This window comes from Wasmannia auropunctata, unplaced genomic scaffold (assembly GCF_000956235.1).
Source record: "Wasmannia auropunctata unplaced genomic scaffold, wasmannia.A_1.0 LD335983.1, whole genome shotgun sequence".
NCBI lineage: Eukaryota > Metazoa > Arthropoda > Insecta > Hymenoptera > Formicidae > Wasmannia > Wasmannia auropunctata.
In genome coordinates, this window is record NW_012026907.1 from 74,328 (window position 1) to 88,858 (window position 14,531).

Here is a 14,531-nt window from a genome sequence, read left to right on the forward strand (position 1 = left end):
ATCTGCTCACCTAGATCTCCCACGTTTATGCCACCGGGGCCGCTCACACCAGCTGGACCGGGTGGTCCTGGGGATCCAACTTTTCCTTCAGGTCCTGTGTCGCCCTTATCGCCCTTCTCCGCCGGTCGACCGTTTTCGCCGGGCGCGCCGGGCAATCCAGGTGCGCCGGGCGCGCCAGGTTCGCCCTTAAAGCCCTGAATTCCTCTGGGACCATCCTTTCCATGATCGCCCTTGGCACCTTTGTGCCCGGGCTCGCCTTTGATACCTTTGGATCCGGGTATTCCAGCCTCGCCTTTAGGACCGGGGTTTCCTGAAATGCCCGGCTCACCCTTTTGTCCTGGAAGTCCTGGTCTCATTGTGATACCTTCCGGCTGTAGGTGAACAAATATTTAACAAATATTAAAATAAATAAGAGATTACTTTTCATGCAATTGGCGAAGCTGCTTCGCGAATTGCCATGCATATAAATTGTTTACTGGGATCTTTATGATTTGGAAAAGGAATTCCAAGTATCGGAGAAGGTATTTGCGACGTAATCAGAATGCTCCGGTCCGTACTCACTCTGTAAATATTTCGAGGTTTCCAACTGGGCTGCATGCGCATAATAATCGAAATTTCCTCATTAAATCATTGGAATAACGTTTGCGAGACTGAAAGCCTGCGGGCCGGCCTGACACTGTGCCGTCTATACGTTTGCATCGCCATTGGTTAGTGGTGAACAATTGTTGCGCGAACAATTGTTGATGGCGCGTGATTCGCAAATTGCTTTACCGTAGATCGAATCGCGCGCGTTAGAATCGTAAGTGCGAATTTCATTCTTAAATACGGGAATTTCCTCCATTCGCGCAACTACGTAATTGGGATTCTTTCAAAGACGAAGTAAGTTTTCAGGCATGCGGAAAATAACGGAAAAGGAGAATTCTCTTGCTTGCTTTTTAGCGTTTAATTTTATAGACAATATAAAGAGGAATACATATATACTGAAAAATAATTATTTGTAAGCGATAAATGTATTTTAAATCTAAGTGTTTCAAAGATTGCACATTTATGCTAATGCATGTTATTAATAAGTTAATTTATATATTTGATCAAGGTAGAGAGAGAGAAATTAATATGTTGGATTATTTATAGATTTTTCACGTTTAAAATAATTCTGCGGAAGAAAAGATCAATTATTACTCATAATTCATGATACTCAGTAGTTTTTTAAATCGAACGAAATATGTTGATGTATAGGAAATACTTTCAAGCTCTTTTTTTTCAATATTTTCTTCCTATCGCCTGCGTTCTGAGACGATTATTCTCTTTTTCGCATTAGCACGGGCATTTCGCTATAAATCATGTCGCTGCGATTTCTGTATATCTATATATCAATGCCATCGTTCGTTTCATAGCTCGTCATACCCATTCAGAGCTTCTCGCGTACGGTTTGAAACTTTTAGACTTCTTCGGCTATTGATAGAGCCGCGATATATATACAGCTTCTTCTCCATATTTTATATTCAGCCATATTCTATATATTCTATATCGTCATACGTATCGTTTCCTTCCTCTTTGTAAAAAAAAATTATGAGAATTATTTACGTATCCATCTTATTTCGCAACGATTCCGTTGTTTGGAAACATGTTAACAAGTAACGACACTATTTGATTCAATTAATACAAGCTTTTCGCAGTTTATTAATATTTCACATTGCTATCGTGTATGCACATTACAGCGTTTGCTATTTGCACATTTATATAATTAATATTTAATGGGTGTTGTTTGCAGTGAAATTTCCAAATATCTCTCTCTCTCTCGCGCGCGCGCGCTCCATTCAAGTCGTAAAATTAGGCAGTTCATCCCGTACGTATCTTTCCGTTGGAATTCAATGGTATGCTTTACTCGCACTGAATTCTACTCCCTTCTCTACGCCGCGCGTATATATACAGCACATACCTATAAATCCGCTTCTACTTTAAAGCAGTTCGCCGGGCGGTAATACATCGTGGCGCGGGCCCCGGACCCTTAATACAATTTCCGAAATTTTCTCTTCTCCACCCGGTTCTCTGTTCATTCAAATTCCAGTCCGCGCGATCGCTCTCGCACGGGGAAACATCTGCCGTAACCGATCGGCGGCCACATGCGCCGCGCACACGTCGAAACGCGCGCGAACATCTGAATCGAGTATTATTGCACCCGTCTTCAATGACGTTTCCGGGACGCAACACACCCGCGCGCCGCGTCTCTCCGTGCCTTCCTTCCTTCCTCTACCTGGCGTACACCTAGCCGGCACATGCAGTAGGCAGCCTAGAAATTGGTTTCTGTATTCCCCGGGGAAATCGGGCTCTCGCACATTCGTAGAAGGACCGGGGCGCGAGGCGGGCGGGGTCACGTAAGATAACCGTTGCTGTATGCGCGCGCGCGGCCAGGTATCTGTCTTTGCATGAACTGTCCCGAGACGGCAAGACCGGCCTCCCCGATCCTGCCGTGCAGTATTTAGGCCTTCTCGCCCGGATACGTATTTCGTATTTTAAATCGCCGCATTTGGACTCTCCGCGATTGATTAAGCAGCGCGGATGAGCTATTTGCAGATCGAACCGATCTGTACTTATATACAATATTTCTTACGCTTAATATTACATATTGGATATTGAAATAATCCAAAGGGAATTCTAAATGCGCGTCAGTCCCGATGGGACTGACGCGAAACTATACTATCGATCGAAACTAAAATATAACTATTATACGATTAAGTAGCTATTCAAGTTAAAAGTAACTGCTTATCGAGATAAATCTAATACATTTTTAATGGCTGTTAAGAAAGATCTTCAAGTAACATTCCGGCTAATTTGAAATAATTTAATAACATGTATTCGTTACAAGTTCCCTTTAAAATATTATTATTTTAGTTTCTTAATAATTTAAAAACTGAAGCAGATAAACCTGAACGTCTTTATTGAATAAAAATCGATTTCACATCAAGCAGGAAATCTATCATTAAAGAACATGAGAGAAATTAGAATATGTCGAACGTAGCCATACGTGATATGATCAATTTTTAATTTATACCTTTTTCATACCGTTCAGTTTTCATTGAACGAGATACAAGTGTATTTAAGGTGGATAAGTGTATTTAAGGATGGATAAATTCAATCCTTTCTCGAGAGCCGTGGAAAGAGATTAAATGCGAGCAACTTTAGAATATCATCAATCGCGGAGTATTGTAATATTTTGAACACTGTCGTGAACTGTTTACTTCTTGAGGATCTTTATCAATGACGCGCATCCGGCGCTAACGGGGTATTAGCTATTAGCAGCGCAGTTCTATTCAGACTGTCCTATATTCAACGACGTGGATATCCGACCGGTATATAGCTATTGGTCGTTGTATTACAGTTGCAGAAGACTGTGATTTTCCTTGGCTCCTAAGCAAAGCTGCGAGCTTACCATTTCGTTATATCGTAAAGATGCATGTCTCTTTTCTAGCTGTTTGAATCATCGATATTGCTGCATAGTCACAAATGCGAGAATATATAGGTATACTGCGCGCACGATAGACTATAATCTAATTCACAAAGTAATCATTTTCTCTTCTGCAGCGTCCTCCATTTTATATAAAAAAGAACTTACACAAACTATGGTGAGATTTAAAATTTTCGCCATATATAACTTTACATTCAATAAGGAAAAATACTAATACTTATTTCCAACAAGGGAACCTCGCGAAGTGTCAAATTCTGATTTGAATGAAACTTGGTACACTTTGAGGTCACATAAATAGATGAATGTAGAAATTATCAGTTGGTGCTAAAAAATAGTTTAAAGGGATGAATCCACCCCTTATATGTAAATTAATTCTTTTGTTCTTTCGTTATATCTCGAAAACTATTCAAAATATCAAAAAATGTTTTATACAAAAGTTTTACTGTAAAATTACCTCTATTTATTTACGTTAATTGAATTTTTTTTAAATGATTATTTTCAAATAATTTTTAAAATATAATTATTAAAGAAAATATTATTAACGTAAATGAATAAAGACAATTTTACTGTAAAACTTTTGTATACAACATTTTTTAATATCTTGAACAGTTTTCAAGATATAACGAAAGAAAAAAAGAATTAATTTACATATAAGGGGTGGATTCATTCCTTTACACCGTTTTTTAGCACCAACTGATAACTTCTAAATTCATTTATTTATGTAACCTCAAAGTGTACCAAGTTTCATTAAAATTAGAATTTGACACTTCGCGAGGTTCCCTTGTAAGATTTATTTAAATCGAAATCGTAATGTAAAATTGTATTATTTTTTTAGAGCATTGTACCGACATGTTTTCATCTCGTAATTTTTGATATCAATAAAGATTGATGAAATTTGAAACTGCCATACGATAAACTGCCATACGATAAACTGCCATACGATAAACTGCCATACGATATCAAATGGATCAAATTAACGCTCGTAGCAAGCGATAGAATTTAATCAAAGAATTATAATGTTGCGTTAATGGCATTTATCGGATTCATTTGTCGTAATGTAAAATTCAAATATACAATAATCCAACAATGGATTATTATATCCCGTGTATACGATTGCAGGCGGCGGGAAGCTCCCTCAATGTTTTCCGCGTTTTCAGCCCCGAGAGTAACGAGATTTTTCCTCCGCTACGACGTCTCGACAATTACCGCGGGCTGGGTCAGCGCGGCCTTTTTTTCCGCGGCGGTGTAACATTTGGAAACGTGCCACCCACCGGCATGAAAACAGAAAACCGTTACCCGCGCGGCACTGCATTCTCCCTCTCTCTTTTTTGCCCCCTTTCATTTATTTTTTTTTTTACGTCTTCGTTGCCGGGTATGAGGGCGGGATAAATATTGCATCGTCGCCGATCTTTCAACGATATGCGGGTGCATCCGCGTCACGGGGTTTGTGTCGTTGATAAAGCGGCGCGATTCGTTTCGATAGCGCGGCGATGATGCCCTCGGCGTTCTCTGCCGGCGTGACGTGCGGTCCGGCGCTCACCACTATACCATATATATTTCTGCGCGACGTCGTTGCGCTTTCCGCTGCCGCCGCCCCGCGTCGCGCGCGCGCGCGAAATGCCGGCGTAACAAGAGAACAAGGTGAAAAACGACCACATCTCCGGGGGTAAATTGACGGTTTGAGGTGCGACAGGATCGTTACGTTTCCCGCGACAGCGCGGAGATTTCTTTTCTCTCCCGTGGCCAGAAACCGGTTTCAGGAATCGAACCACTACCGCTGACTTTGACAGCGTGGAATATCAATCTTAAGTAGATTTGGCTTGTTCCGTGCGACGCTATCCGGACGTTGCCAAAATCGATGTTTGCCCCAAAGAGTTATTGCAAGTTCGAGAAAATCGAAAACATTGGGGGGGGAAAAAAAAAGTAATCGGGGCGTCGCAAATGTGATAGAACACCGAAGAGGTGAGAGAAGTAAAACTGAAAAGAGTATATAGGTATTATTTCAGCGCGATGAATAAAATCAATATGACGAAATTATTTATATTACGGGCAATATATTTACATTTTGTTTTGTTAAATATTACGCTTGCAGTAAATACGGTAATGAAAGCAACAAAGTTAATTTCTTCTGTTTCTAGCACGCACTGTATAGTCTTCTTGTTTTTCCGTTATCGGTCGAATTTTCTTTTATACTCTTTGAAATGTAGTTACCGTCACGGAGAAAGTCGGAAATGTTGCAACTGTATGTACTTGGTCGCAAGGCCGGGCGGGGAAACGAGTTTGTTTATCGGGGAAAATGGTGAGAAGAGGTCAGGAATTTTTCGTGTTATATCCGTGTAGCACATCCCCCGAAACTACACTCGTTCATACCAACGCTGAAACTTTTACCGCGCCGTTAATATCGCACGTATGTATGTAGATGTATTGCTGCACGCTCTGTACGTCGGTTTAATATCGCGAGCCTGTCAGCGCGATTCGGGACCATTTTTCGTAGCCGGCAAAAAAAAACAACCGAGCGAGATTCGTCGCGTTTTTAAGAATGGACCGCGACGGAATAGGGAAAGAGAGAGAGAGAAAGAGAAAGCGAGGAAGAGAGAGAGAGAGAGAGGAGGACTGCTCTCAACGGGAAACGCGAACGAGAAAAGGGAGGAGGCCGAGGATCGGACTTACAGCTCGGCCGTTATTACGTGCACAGTTTCTTATTCCCCGCGGGGCGATACGCGTTCTATTCCCATTCAACGAATTTCTTGTCGGGGTCGAGTGGGGACACGATCGCGCGCTGTAGTTGTCGTTTCGCTACACGTAAAAGCGGTTGCACGGGGAGCAAGTACGCTGCAACGTGCACAACCGGCGGAAATACACCTTTGCGCGCACTTTCATGCACTTCGAAACGCGCGATAGCATGGATAATATAGCAATAATACCTCGCCGTCTCAATAACCAGATATAAATTGGATTGCCTTCCGCTCTGTAGGAACGTCGAAACACGATTAACGCCATAAATATCTTTCATCCGATTGCGTAATTCTGATATTGTAATCTAATTTCGGTCTTTCGTGTTTAATGACGAGAGTCTAAGGGATGCCAACAAGTGCCACAACGCGTTCGCTTTTCGACTTAATTCGTAGTATTAAAACTTCAATTGCACTGTTCCTTCAAATAAGTAACCGAAATGACAGAATTGTTCGTAACACGAACAACTCTCGTCGTACAAGATTTTTGCCTTGAGAAAAGTTTACTTAAAAAGATCAGTCTCTTATCTCCTTAATTTCCTTTCATTTTAACAAATATTAATATTATTCCATCTAGATAATTTTTACGTAACGATAATCCACAAGTGCGAGGAAGGAAAAAAAAATGGTTAACCGAGATAATTTGCTCAACACACACAGAGCTTAACGTACAGCGGATGGCGTCGAATGGCGATGTTTAAATAGCATATACTTTTGATAATAGCTCGACGATTCCGCGGGAGAAGATATGGCCCTCCATTTCCCACCGAGTTTCTCGGCTGCCGCGCTCCCCGGGTGTCCGTTTTCGGGAAAATAGCGAATAATACGGACTGAGCTAGATTCATACGGGGATAATGAAAATTTCTTGAATGGAGATACTTATCTACTTATTATATAGCGACGACTTCGTACGGTCGGGCGCGCTTGAATTTCCGCTACTCCCCAGTAATCGCGTACACAATAAATGTTCTTCTCCAGCAAATTTCTCAATGTCATATCTCTTGCGTTAACATTACCCCTCCATTCGTCCGGTTTCCCTTCCGTTTTCATGTCCACCGCGCTACATCCAGCAGAAACCATTTAGGCAAACATCCCGCGCGCTTTTCCTCCCAGCTTTTCATTCGACGATAATGGAATGTATTAAATTTTTAATTCCATCACAATGACACACACACACACACACACACAATAGGCATCCGCTGCTTATTCCACAAATGTAGGTGTATTATTAAATGGTTCACAAAAACCTTGCGTATGTAATGTTGCGTCATTCATAGACATTTTGTTGAAGGAATGCAATTTCTTGAATAAAGCATAAAGGGAATAAAAGATATAATCACTGTCGTCAACGTCCTTTTCCGTTACACAGCATGCTAGGCCATTACGGCAGTTAACAATAATAGAAATTAAATACAAAATCTCGGCGAAAGTTTCATATGACTCGTCGCCGCGAAAATATAGCGAATGTAAGGAAAATCCCGCGAGGATAAGTAGAAATGGCGAATGCAAGCCGCGCGCGAGAGGCCGCGGCGCGGAGGAAATATTTTAACTTGGCTTTCGGCCTCGGCATGACAGATCATATTCAAGCGTGGCAATCTACTTACGTCATAGCTAGAAAATTCTCCTTTTCCGGGCGGCCCCGGCGGACCTTGCGCACCCTTTTCGCCGGGTATTCCGTCCCGACCCGGCTCACCCTTCTGACCTTGAGGACCTTCCGGTCCCGCTATTCCAATATCACCCTTGTCACCTTTCGCCCCGGACGGACCCTGCAGTCCTCTTTCCCCTGGCGGTCCTGCCGCACCCTGAAATCGCGACATTAATTACGCATAATGCAATTATGCACAACGGTACTGTCCATCCAGCGAACGGAAGCGCTGAAAGTGATAATATATGGTTTTAAACCAAAAAAAAAGATGAAGTTTTGAGGAGGAAAAAACCTGAAAGAAACTTGAGAAGTTCTATAATTCAAACGAACGATTTATAAAATTTGTTTTTTACATGTATACTTTTAACATTCGTCACAATGTTAGACGTCTTTTGTTGTATAAAAAGGCGTTATATTAAATATTGTAAAATTTGCTGTGAGTAACTTAAATGTATATCATTTTTAGCGCTTTCGTTAAATCCCGGAGATATATGTAAGAAACGAGGAATCATTACCGTGAGACCCATTAGGCCCTGCTTGCCTTCCTGTCCGGGTACTCCTGGCTCACCTTTCGGCCCTTGTATCATCTTTGGCATCGTAAAGGAAGACATTAAGGCCGTGGCGTTGCAGATGCAAGTGCCGGGGTCTCCCTTCTGACCGGGTGGTCCCTGTGGTATCTTCATCAGCCAATCCTTGAAAGATCAATTCATTTAACTCTCTCTGTCGCCATTGCATTTAATACTCCTAGCAGAATCAGTTATAATAGCGTTTAACGACTAAGTATCAGCAAACTATTTGTTCCATTAATGAGTAAAGCGATACAATCAAGTTTCCGACGGCGCGGTGTCTAAAAGCAAATACGCATGTACACCGTGTACCAATAACAGCGGAAGATAGTAAGCGCCGTGAAAGCGGCTTTGGTGTAATCAGTGTTACATGCGACAGGCGCCGGGCCGGTTCTCCGGTGTCGATGCTAAATTGACTCACGCGAATAACAAGATAAATGAGTGATCCCGGATTCAGGCGCATTCAGGCCGCCTTCAATATCGTACCTGCTCACGGATCTGCGGACCGCGATCGCGGTCCCTACCTACAGTTAATATATAACGAGATGTCTACACCTAGCATGAAGCACACACACTCTTTCCCCGACTAATGAAATCTTATATAATACGATATATACCACGAGATATATGAATAGCTAAATAGAATAGTTTAATTTAACAAATAGGTTGACGAACTATACACATAATTCATTTTTTGATAAATTTTTGATTTATCGTATTTTTGTAGCGTATTTTTGATAAATTTTTAAATAAGATAAAGCTCAGTTTTTATTTTTTAATGATATAGATATTATATATTAATATAAATAATTTATTAGCATGTTAAAATATTTCCACTTATCGCAAACAAATGCAGACTTATGGATAATTTACAAAATAGATGGTCAAAATAATAACTACAGTAAAATAAAAGTAATCGTATTATTCTCATCAATTGGGATAACTTCTTAATAAGCTTTTTCTATTCCAATTATGATAATAATTTCAACCGATAATTTAATCATTAATTATTCAGCTGTATTGATTTAGGTATTATTGGAGAAAGCGCAAGAAATGACCTTCTTTTTGTGACCGTTTATCTTAAAATTAATCTGTTTAAAAAAAAGTTTTGTTGTTGATTAAATAATGCACTCACCTCGTCGCGACCAGGCGGGCCGGGAGGCCCCGGAGGACCCCGGACGCTCTCGCCCTTATCCCCCTTGTCACCCTTCTCGCCTTTCGGACCTTTATCTGAAAAAAAAAGAGAACGAATGCGCCGCCGTAAGTCCACGCAACTTCGTCGCTTTCTGTTTTGACATGCCGGGGTGATTTATGCGCGCGAAAAGTAGATTAAAAAAGTTTGCTTCATATTTTATCATCGTTTCTTCGACGCGATACCTCCGAAGTCGACGTCGCGCATCGACGTCGGCTATAGCGAAATTAATAAACGATTTTTAACGCGTCGTCCTATCTTCACTAAGCTAGGGATGTCGGATTAAAAAGAGAGAGAGAGAGAGAGAGAGAGAGAGAGAGAGAGAGAAGATATTGATGTTTCGGTGCATTGATTAATTGGAAAACTGTCAGACTGAAACTGTCCCAAAATACTGATACGATATATCGATATTTTGAGATAGTTCAAATAATCCCCGCAATAAATTAGAAAAATGTCGCGAGCGCAAAAAAAAGATAATAAAAAAAATATCCGATCGCGAAAAAAAGAGCAATTTGATTTAACATTTCGTTCTCAACATGAAAGAATGAAAATCTTGGAATGGCAAATAAACGCGCATCGAATACTAAAAGACGAAGAAGTGGAAATAGCGAATTAGCAATCTCAATCATTTAATTAAATATCGTGACGAAATGATTTTAATCAGTTCGGATTAATCTGACTCGCAAAAAAAAAGAAACAATTAGAATTACATTTCTCAATTTAAAAGAATGAAAATTTTGTAACGACAAATATATGCAGAGATGAAGAGAAAAGAAAAAAATGGAAATGTCAAATTAGCAGTCTCAATCGTTTGATTAAAAAGTCGAGGCAAAATTATTTTAATTTGGCTTTTAACTTAGGAGACAAGGGACATTTCATAAATTAGGGATAATTTCATAAATTGACCACTTCTCCCCCTGTCCTTAAATAAATAACACCGTGTATCTTTGATGTCTTTTAAATTGTTAAAATGTAATCCAACGATAAAGCGTTACATTTTATGAGCGGTTAAAAAATCGTTAGCGCGTGTCTACTTGGCGGTCTTAATACTCACAATCTGGATTCGGCGGCGGGGGCGTGATGAACGGCGGTGGGTTACTCTCCTCGCTTTTGTCTTCGTCCGCATCTCGGCTGATCTGAAAATGCATCATAAGCAGTGCCGATAAGATCGGATTACGCCATCTCGTTAACGTTACATAATAGGACGATTATTATCGACGTCGTTGTCGCCGTCGTCGATTGCCAATCCCGGATTGTTCGGTGCAGATGGGCATGCGTACTTTTTTTATTTATTTACAGCACTTAAGTTGCGACGACGAGAGAATAGCGAAGCAGCGGTCGGTTTGTCGTTCGTTTTACCAATTAGTCATTTTAAATGTAAATTGCTGCTGATATATAGTATATTAAATCGCAATATGTGTTGTGACACACGCGGGAGTGCGTCGACTGTTTTCGATTAGGGGCGACAAATATTTACGAGTACATTTGCGAATTATTTATTTAAATATGTTGTTGAAATTCATATGGTAATAACTGGATTAATATTACAGATGATATTGTACGCGATGTGGACGGAGAGCAGGAATTAAGATCGCTCGGGAAATCGTACCACTTACAAGATGGGATCTAAAAGCTGAGACATAAAGGAGCTGAATACGTAATGTAAGCAATAAAATTTAATGTCGCTAATATGTATGCAGAGACCTGAGAGACGATCTCGGGTTATACAATATATATTATGCGATATTGTTCTTATACGTTTCGTCATATCCCGACACGATGTCAGGACCGCCATCGCAAATTGTTAGTCAGTAGTATAAATGATCGCATGCGCCAGTTGCGAACAATGCAATGTCCAAGTAAAGTTCCTCAGACGTGATACCGGACCTGTCTTGTACGTTAAAAGCGAATAATACATCAAGCAGTGACGGTGATTAATGAAGTTCCAAGCCAATCAGGCAGTATGGTTAGCACACATGACACCGGCCCTAAGTGTTTTCCGATAATTATCGGTAACGACGGTGCGCTTTATCGGGCACGCTGAGTCGACGTCCGGTTAGGATTTTTCGGCGATCGAACGCGTTCTTACGTTATTACAAAAAAAAAGCTATCGTTTCCCAATTCCGCTATCAGAAATCTGTTAAATTTGCTCGAATATGCCAAAGTATCGGCCGTATTTCCGATTTTATTCACATTTTCTTACTTGGAGGGGAATTATTAATACAAAACATCATTAAACAGAATTATTAGAATCATCATTCGTTCATTTCGATTGTATTATTATTTTATGAGATTTCATATTATCTCTCCTTTTACGCATTTATAGCGCACTTCACAATGGCGTTTCTCCAATAAGCTTTCAAATTAACTTTCAATCATTATATAAACAATGTGAGAATATGAATGAATGCTGTCTATTAACAATTTACAGGATTTTAAACACAGTATGATGTTTAAAATAAATCATATAATTGGTAAATACAGCTTTATCATAATATTTATATACTCAATTTGTACATATAGGTATTATGTGTATACTATATATATATATATATATATATATGTATATGTATATAATATATATTATACATATAAATAGCTTATTTTGAAATTTTATTACATGCATATTTTAGTGCTTTTTATATAATTGTATTATGTATAAATATAATATATGTATAGAAGGCTATAATATTAAAGCAAACAAGCATAATATTTATCTTTTTCTGCTTGCGTCAAAAAAAAGAACGCGTTGTATTTCATTTTTAAAAACTATGTGACAACTCGCGATATAAATGATATAATTCGTTTTTCGAAGGCTCGCGCTATTCAATTCTTTTAAATCGGAGTTATTCGTGGTTCATGTATAGTAGGAGCTGTACGTGTCCAAATAGTTTAATATTTCCAAACTATTATTTATGGCAAAATAATATTTTTTTCGACAGTCCAATATTTTTTTAAACAATTTAATAAAAGAAAACTTTGTAGCAGGTCGTATTTCTCGTTACAATAAAGATTTTGATTTTTTTGATTGAGGATTTTGTAACATTTTTTTAACGTACGTTTTTAGTTACATTGCGTATTCGAGCACTACAAATACGTGCACGCGCGAATAAAAAAAATACATTTGTCGCATCTGTCGCGCTGCGCCTGCAATAACGCGTAGTATCGAATAAAATAAAAGGAGTATCTTCAGCATCTATTTGTATGTAACTTACATTTTATTGTACATGTGTCGTTTATTTCACGCCACGGTGGATTTATAATTTCGTATTTAAATTAGTGTGCCATTCGTTATTAGAGGCATAACAATTATTTACGAGTACAATGCGTTCGTATAATGAGAATTTAGAAAATAAAATGACAACAACGCGTAAATAAACGTTTTAATATACGTTACAATGAAAAGCTGCGGAATGGAACTTTGTTATTATATACATACATATATATATATATATATATATATATGTTTTGTGCAACATTTGCACAAAAGACCTCGAGGCTGTTAATCGATCGTTATTATCTCACTTTTGTATTCGTCCGACTTCGTCAGAATTTATAGCGTACGTAATAATAATAATAATCTGCAATTCTTACGTGCTATTTCGATATCCGCCCGACTATACGCGAGATTTACGACGCACGGGGTCGGCGTAGTTTGAATAATTATATGTATTTCGACGTACACGGGGGAGAAAGGGGGGGGCAGGGGGTTACCATCGCGAACCCCGACGAAAACGTGCGCGCTGGGAATACAGCAGGGGCTTTCAGTTTCGGTCAGAGAGAGAGAGAGAGAGAGAGAGAGAGAGAAGCGGACAGAGAGCAACATCGAGTTTCATAGGGGGAAGCCATCTCGCATTGTATATACCTATGACATTGTCGCGGTTGCACGCGTAACGTGCGATGTTGCGATATCATACGTGAGCTAACCCTAACCTAACATAACAACTCCTTTTATAACACATTCGTATCCGTGTACTCACGGGGACTGCACGGTACTGTAATCTTAAGATTTCGCGCCCGCGCTCACGCAGCACAGCGGAGCAGCCTGCAGCGAAGAAGAGAGTTCCTCTAGTCCCCGCCACGAGCGTAACCGCCGTGTATAGCCGCCAACGTACAGCCGCCGTTGCATGCTCGCGCGCGCGGTCGCCGGCGGTCGCCCTCTCTCGTTACAAACCGCACTATCTCGATGTCTTGCATGGCACCTGCCGACCTCAACCAGTGACGATCATAGTCGCGTTGTCCACGTGCTGCGTTGGCGGTCCATTTTCAGTCGCGCGCGATCGACAGTGATCAATAGTGAGATAGCAATCGCTGTTTCCAGTGCTTCCGATTGCAATGCAATTTCATTTCTATGTATTCATCGTCATTTTTTAAAAATAAAATTGTTAACATTTGCCACTCATAGTCGGCACAAAATAGCAAATATTCGCCGACTACGTAGCAAGACATTTAAATACCTTGATAATCGAAAACTACTTGAGATTAAATTGTGAGTTCTCGCTTAAATCAAAGTTGGCAGAAGATCCGCGTGAATCGTGAGTCATTGCGTTTGCATTACATATCGTGCGTTATACTCGTCGCGATTGGAAAGTACGAACTTTAAAGCGTGCCAAACCGGTCGAGTGTATACGACAAGACAATATTGCGACAGTATCGCGTTGCATTTGTGCATAAAACGAATTGTACAATGAGCGACGGTATAGTCGGTGCAATTGCGATCAGTTTGTTCGGTACTAGTTATTAAACTGTGTCTGTGCGTGATAGATCGCTTTTCATTTACAAGGGCTCGTTCTAGGCGGCGAGAAGAAGCGTCGGGTCAGTATGGATGCTGGTTATTCCGTTCTCAGTAATGATCTTGAAGCCTGCAGAATGTTCGATCAGTATTCCTACAAGGTGAGTTGAATAATCTTAAGTATAAAGCTAATAAAGC

The 14,531-nt window shown here is 40.1% G+C and overlaps 1 protein-coding gene across 1 annotated transcript in view; it reads right to left on the minus strand.

Moving 5' to 3' along the window:
- Positions 1 to 14,531, minus strand: part of LOC105454561 (collagen alpha-2(IX) chain-like) — a 49,358-nt gene that overhangs the window by 6,822 nt on the left and 28,005 nt on the right. Inside the window, exons 3-7 of the mRNA XM_011697237.1 lie at positions 10,656 to 10,737; positions 9,545 to 9,639; positions 8,359 to 8,535; positions 7,803 to 8,000; positions 11 to 371 (exon numbers count right to left, since the gene is read on the minus strand). Coding sequence (XP_011695539.1) covers positions 11 to 371; positions 7,803 to 8,000; positions 8,359 to 8,535; positions 9,545 to 9,639; positions 10,656 to 10,737 — 913 coding nt within the window. The remainder of the gene's footprint in view (positions 1 to 10; positions 372 to 7,802; positions 8,001 to 8,358; positions 8,536 to 9,544; positions 9,640 to 10,655; positions 10,738 to 14,531) is intronic.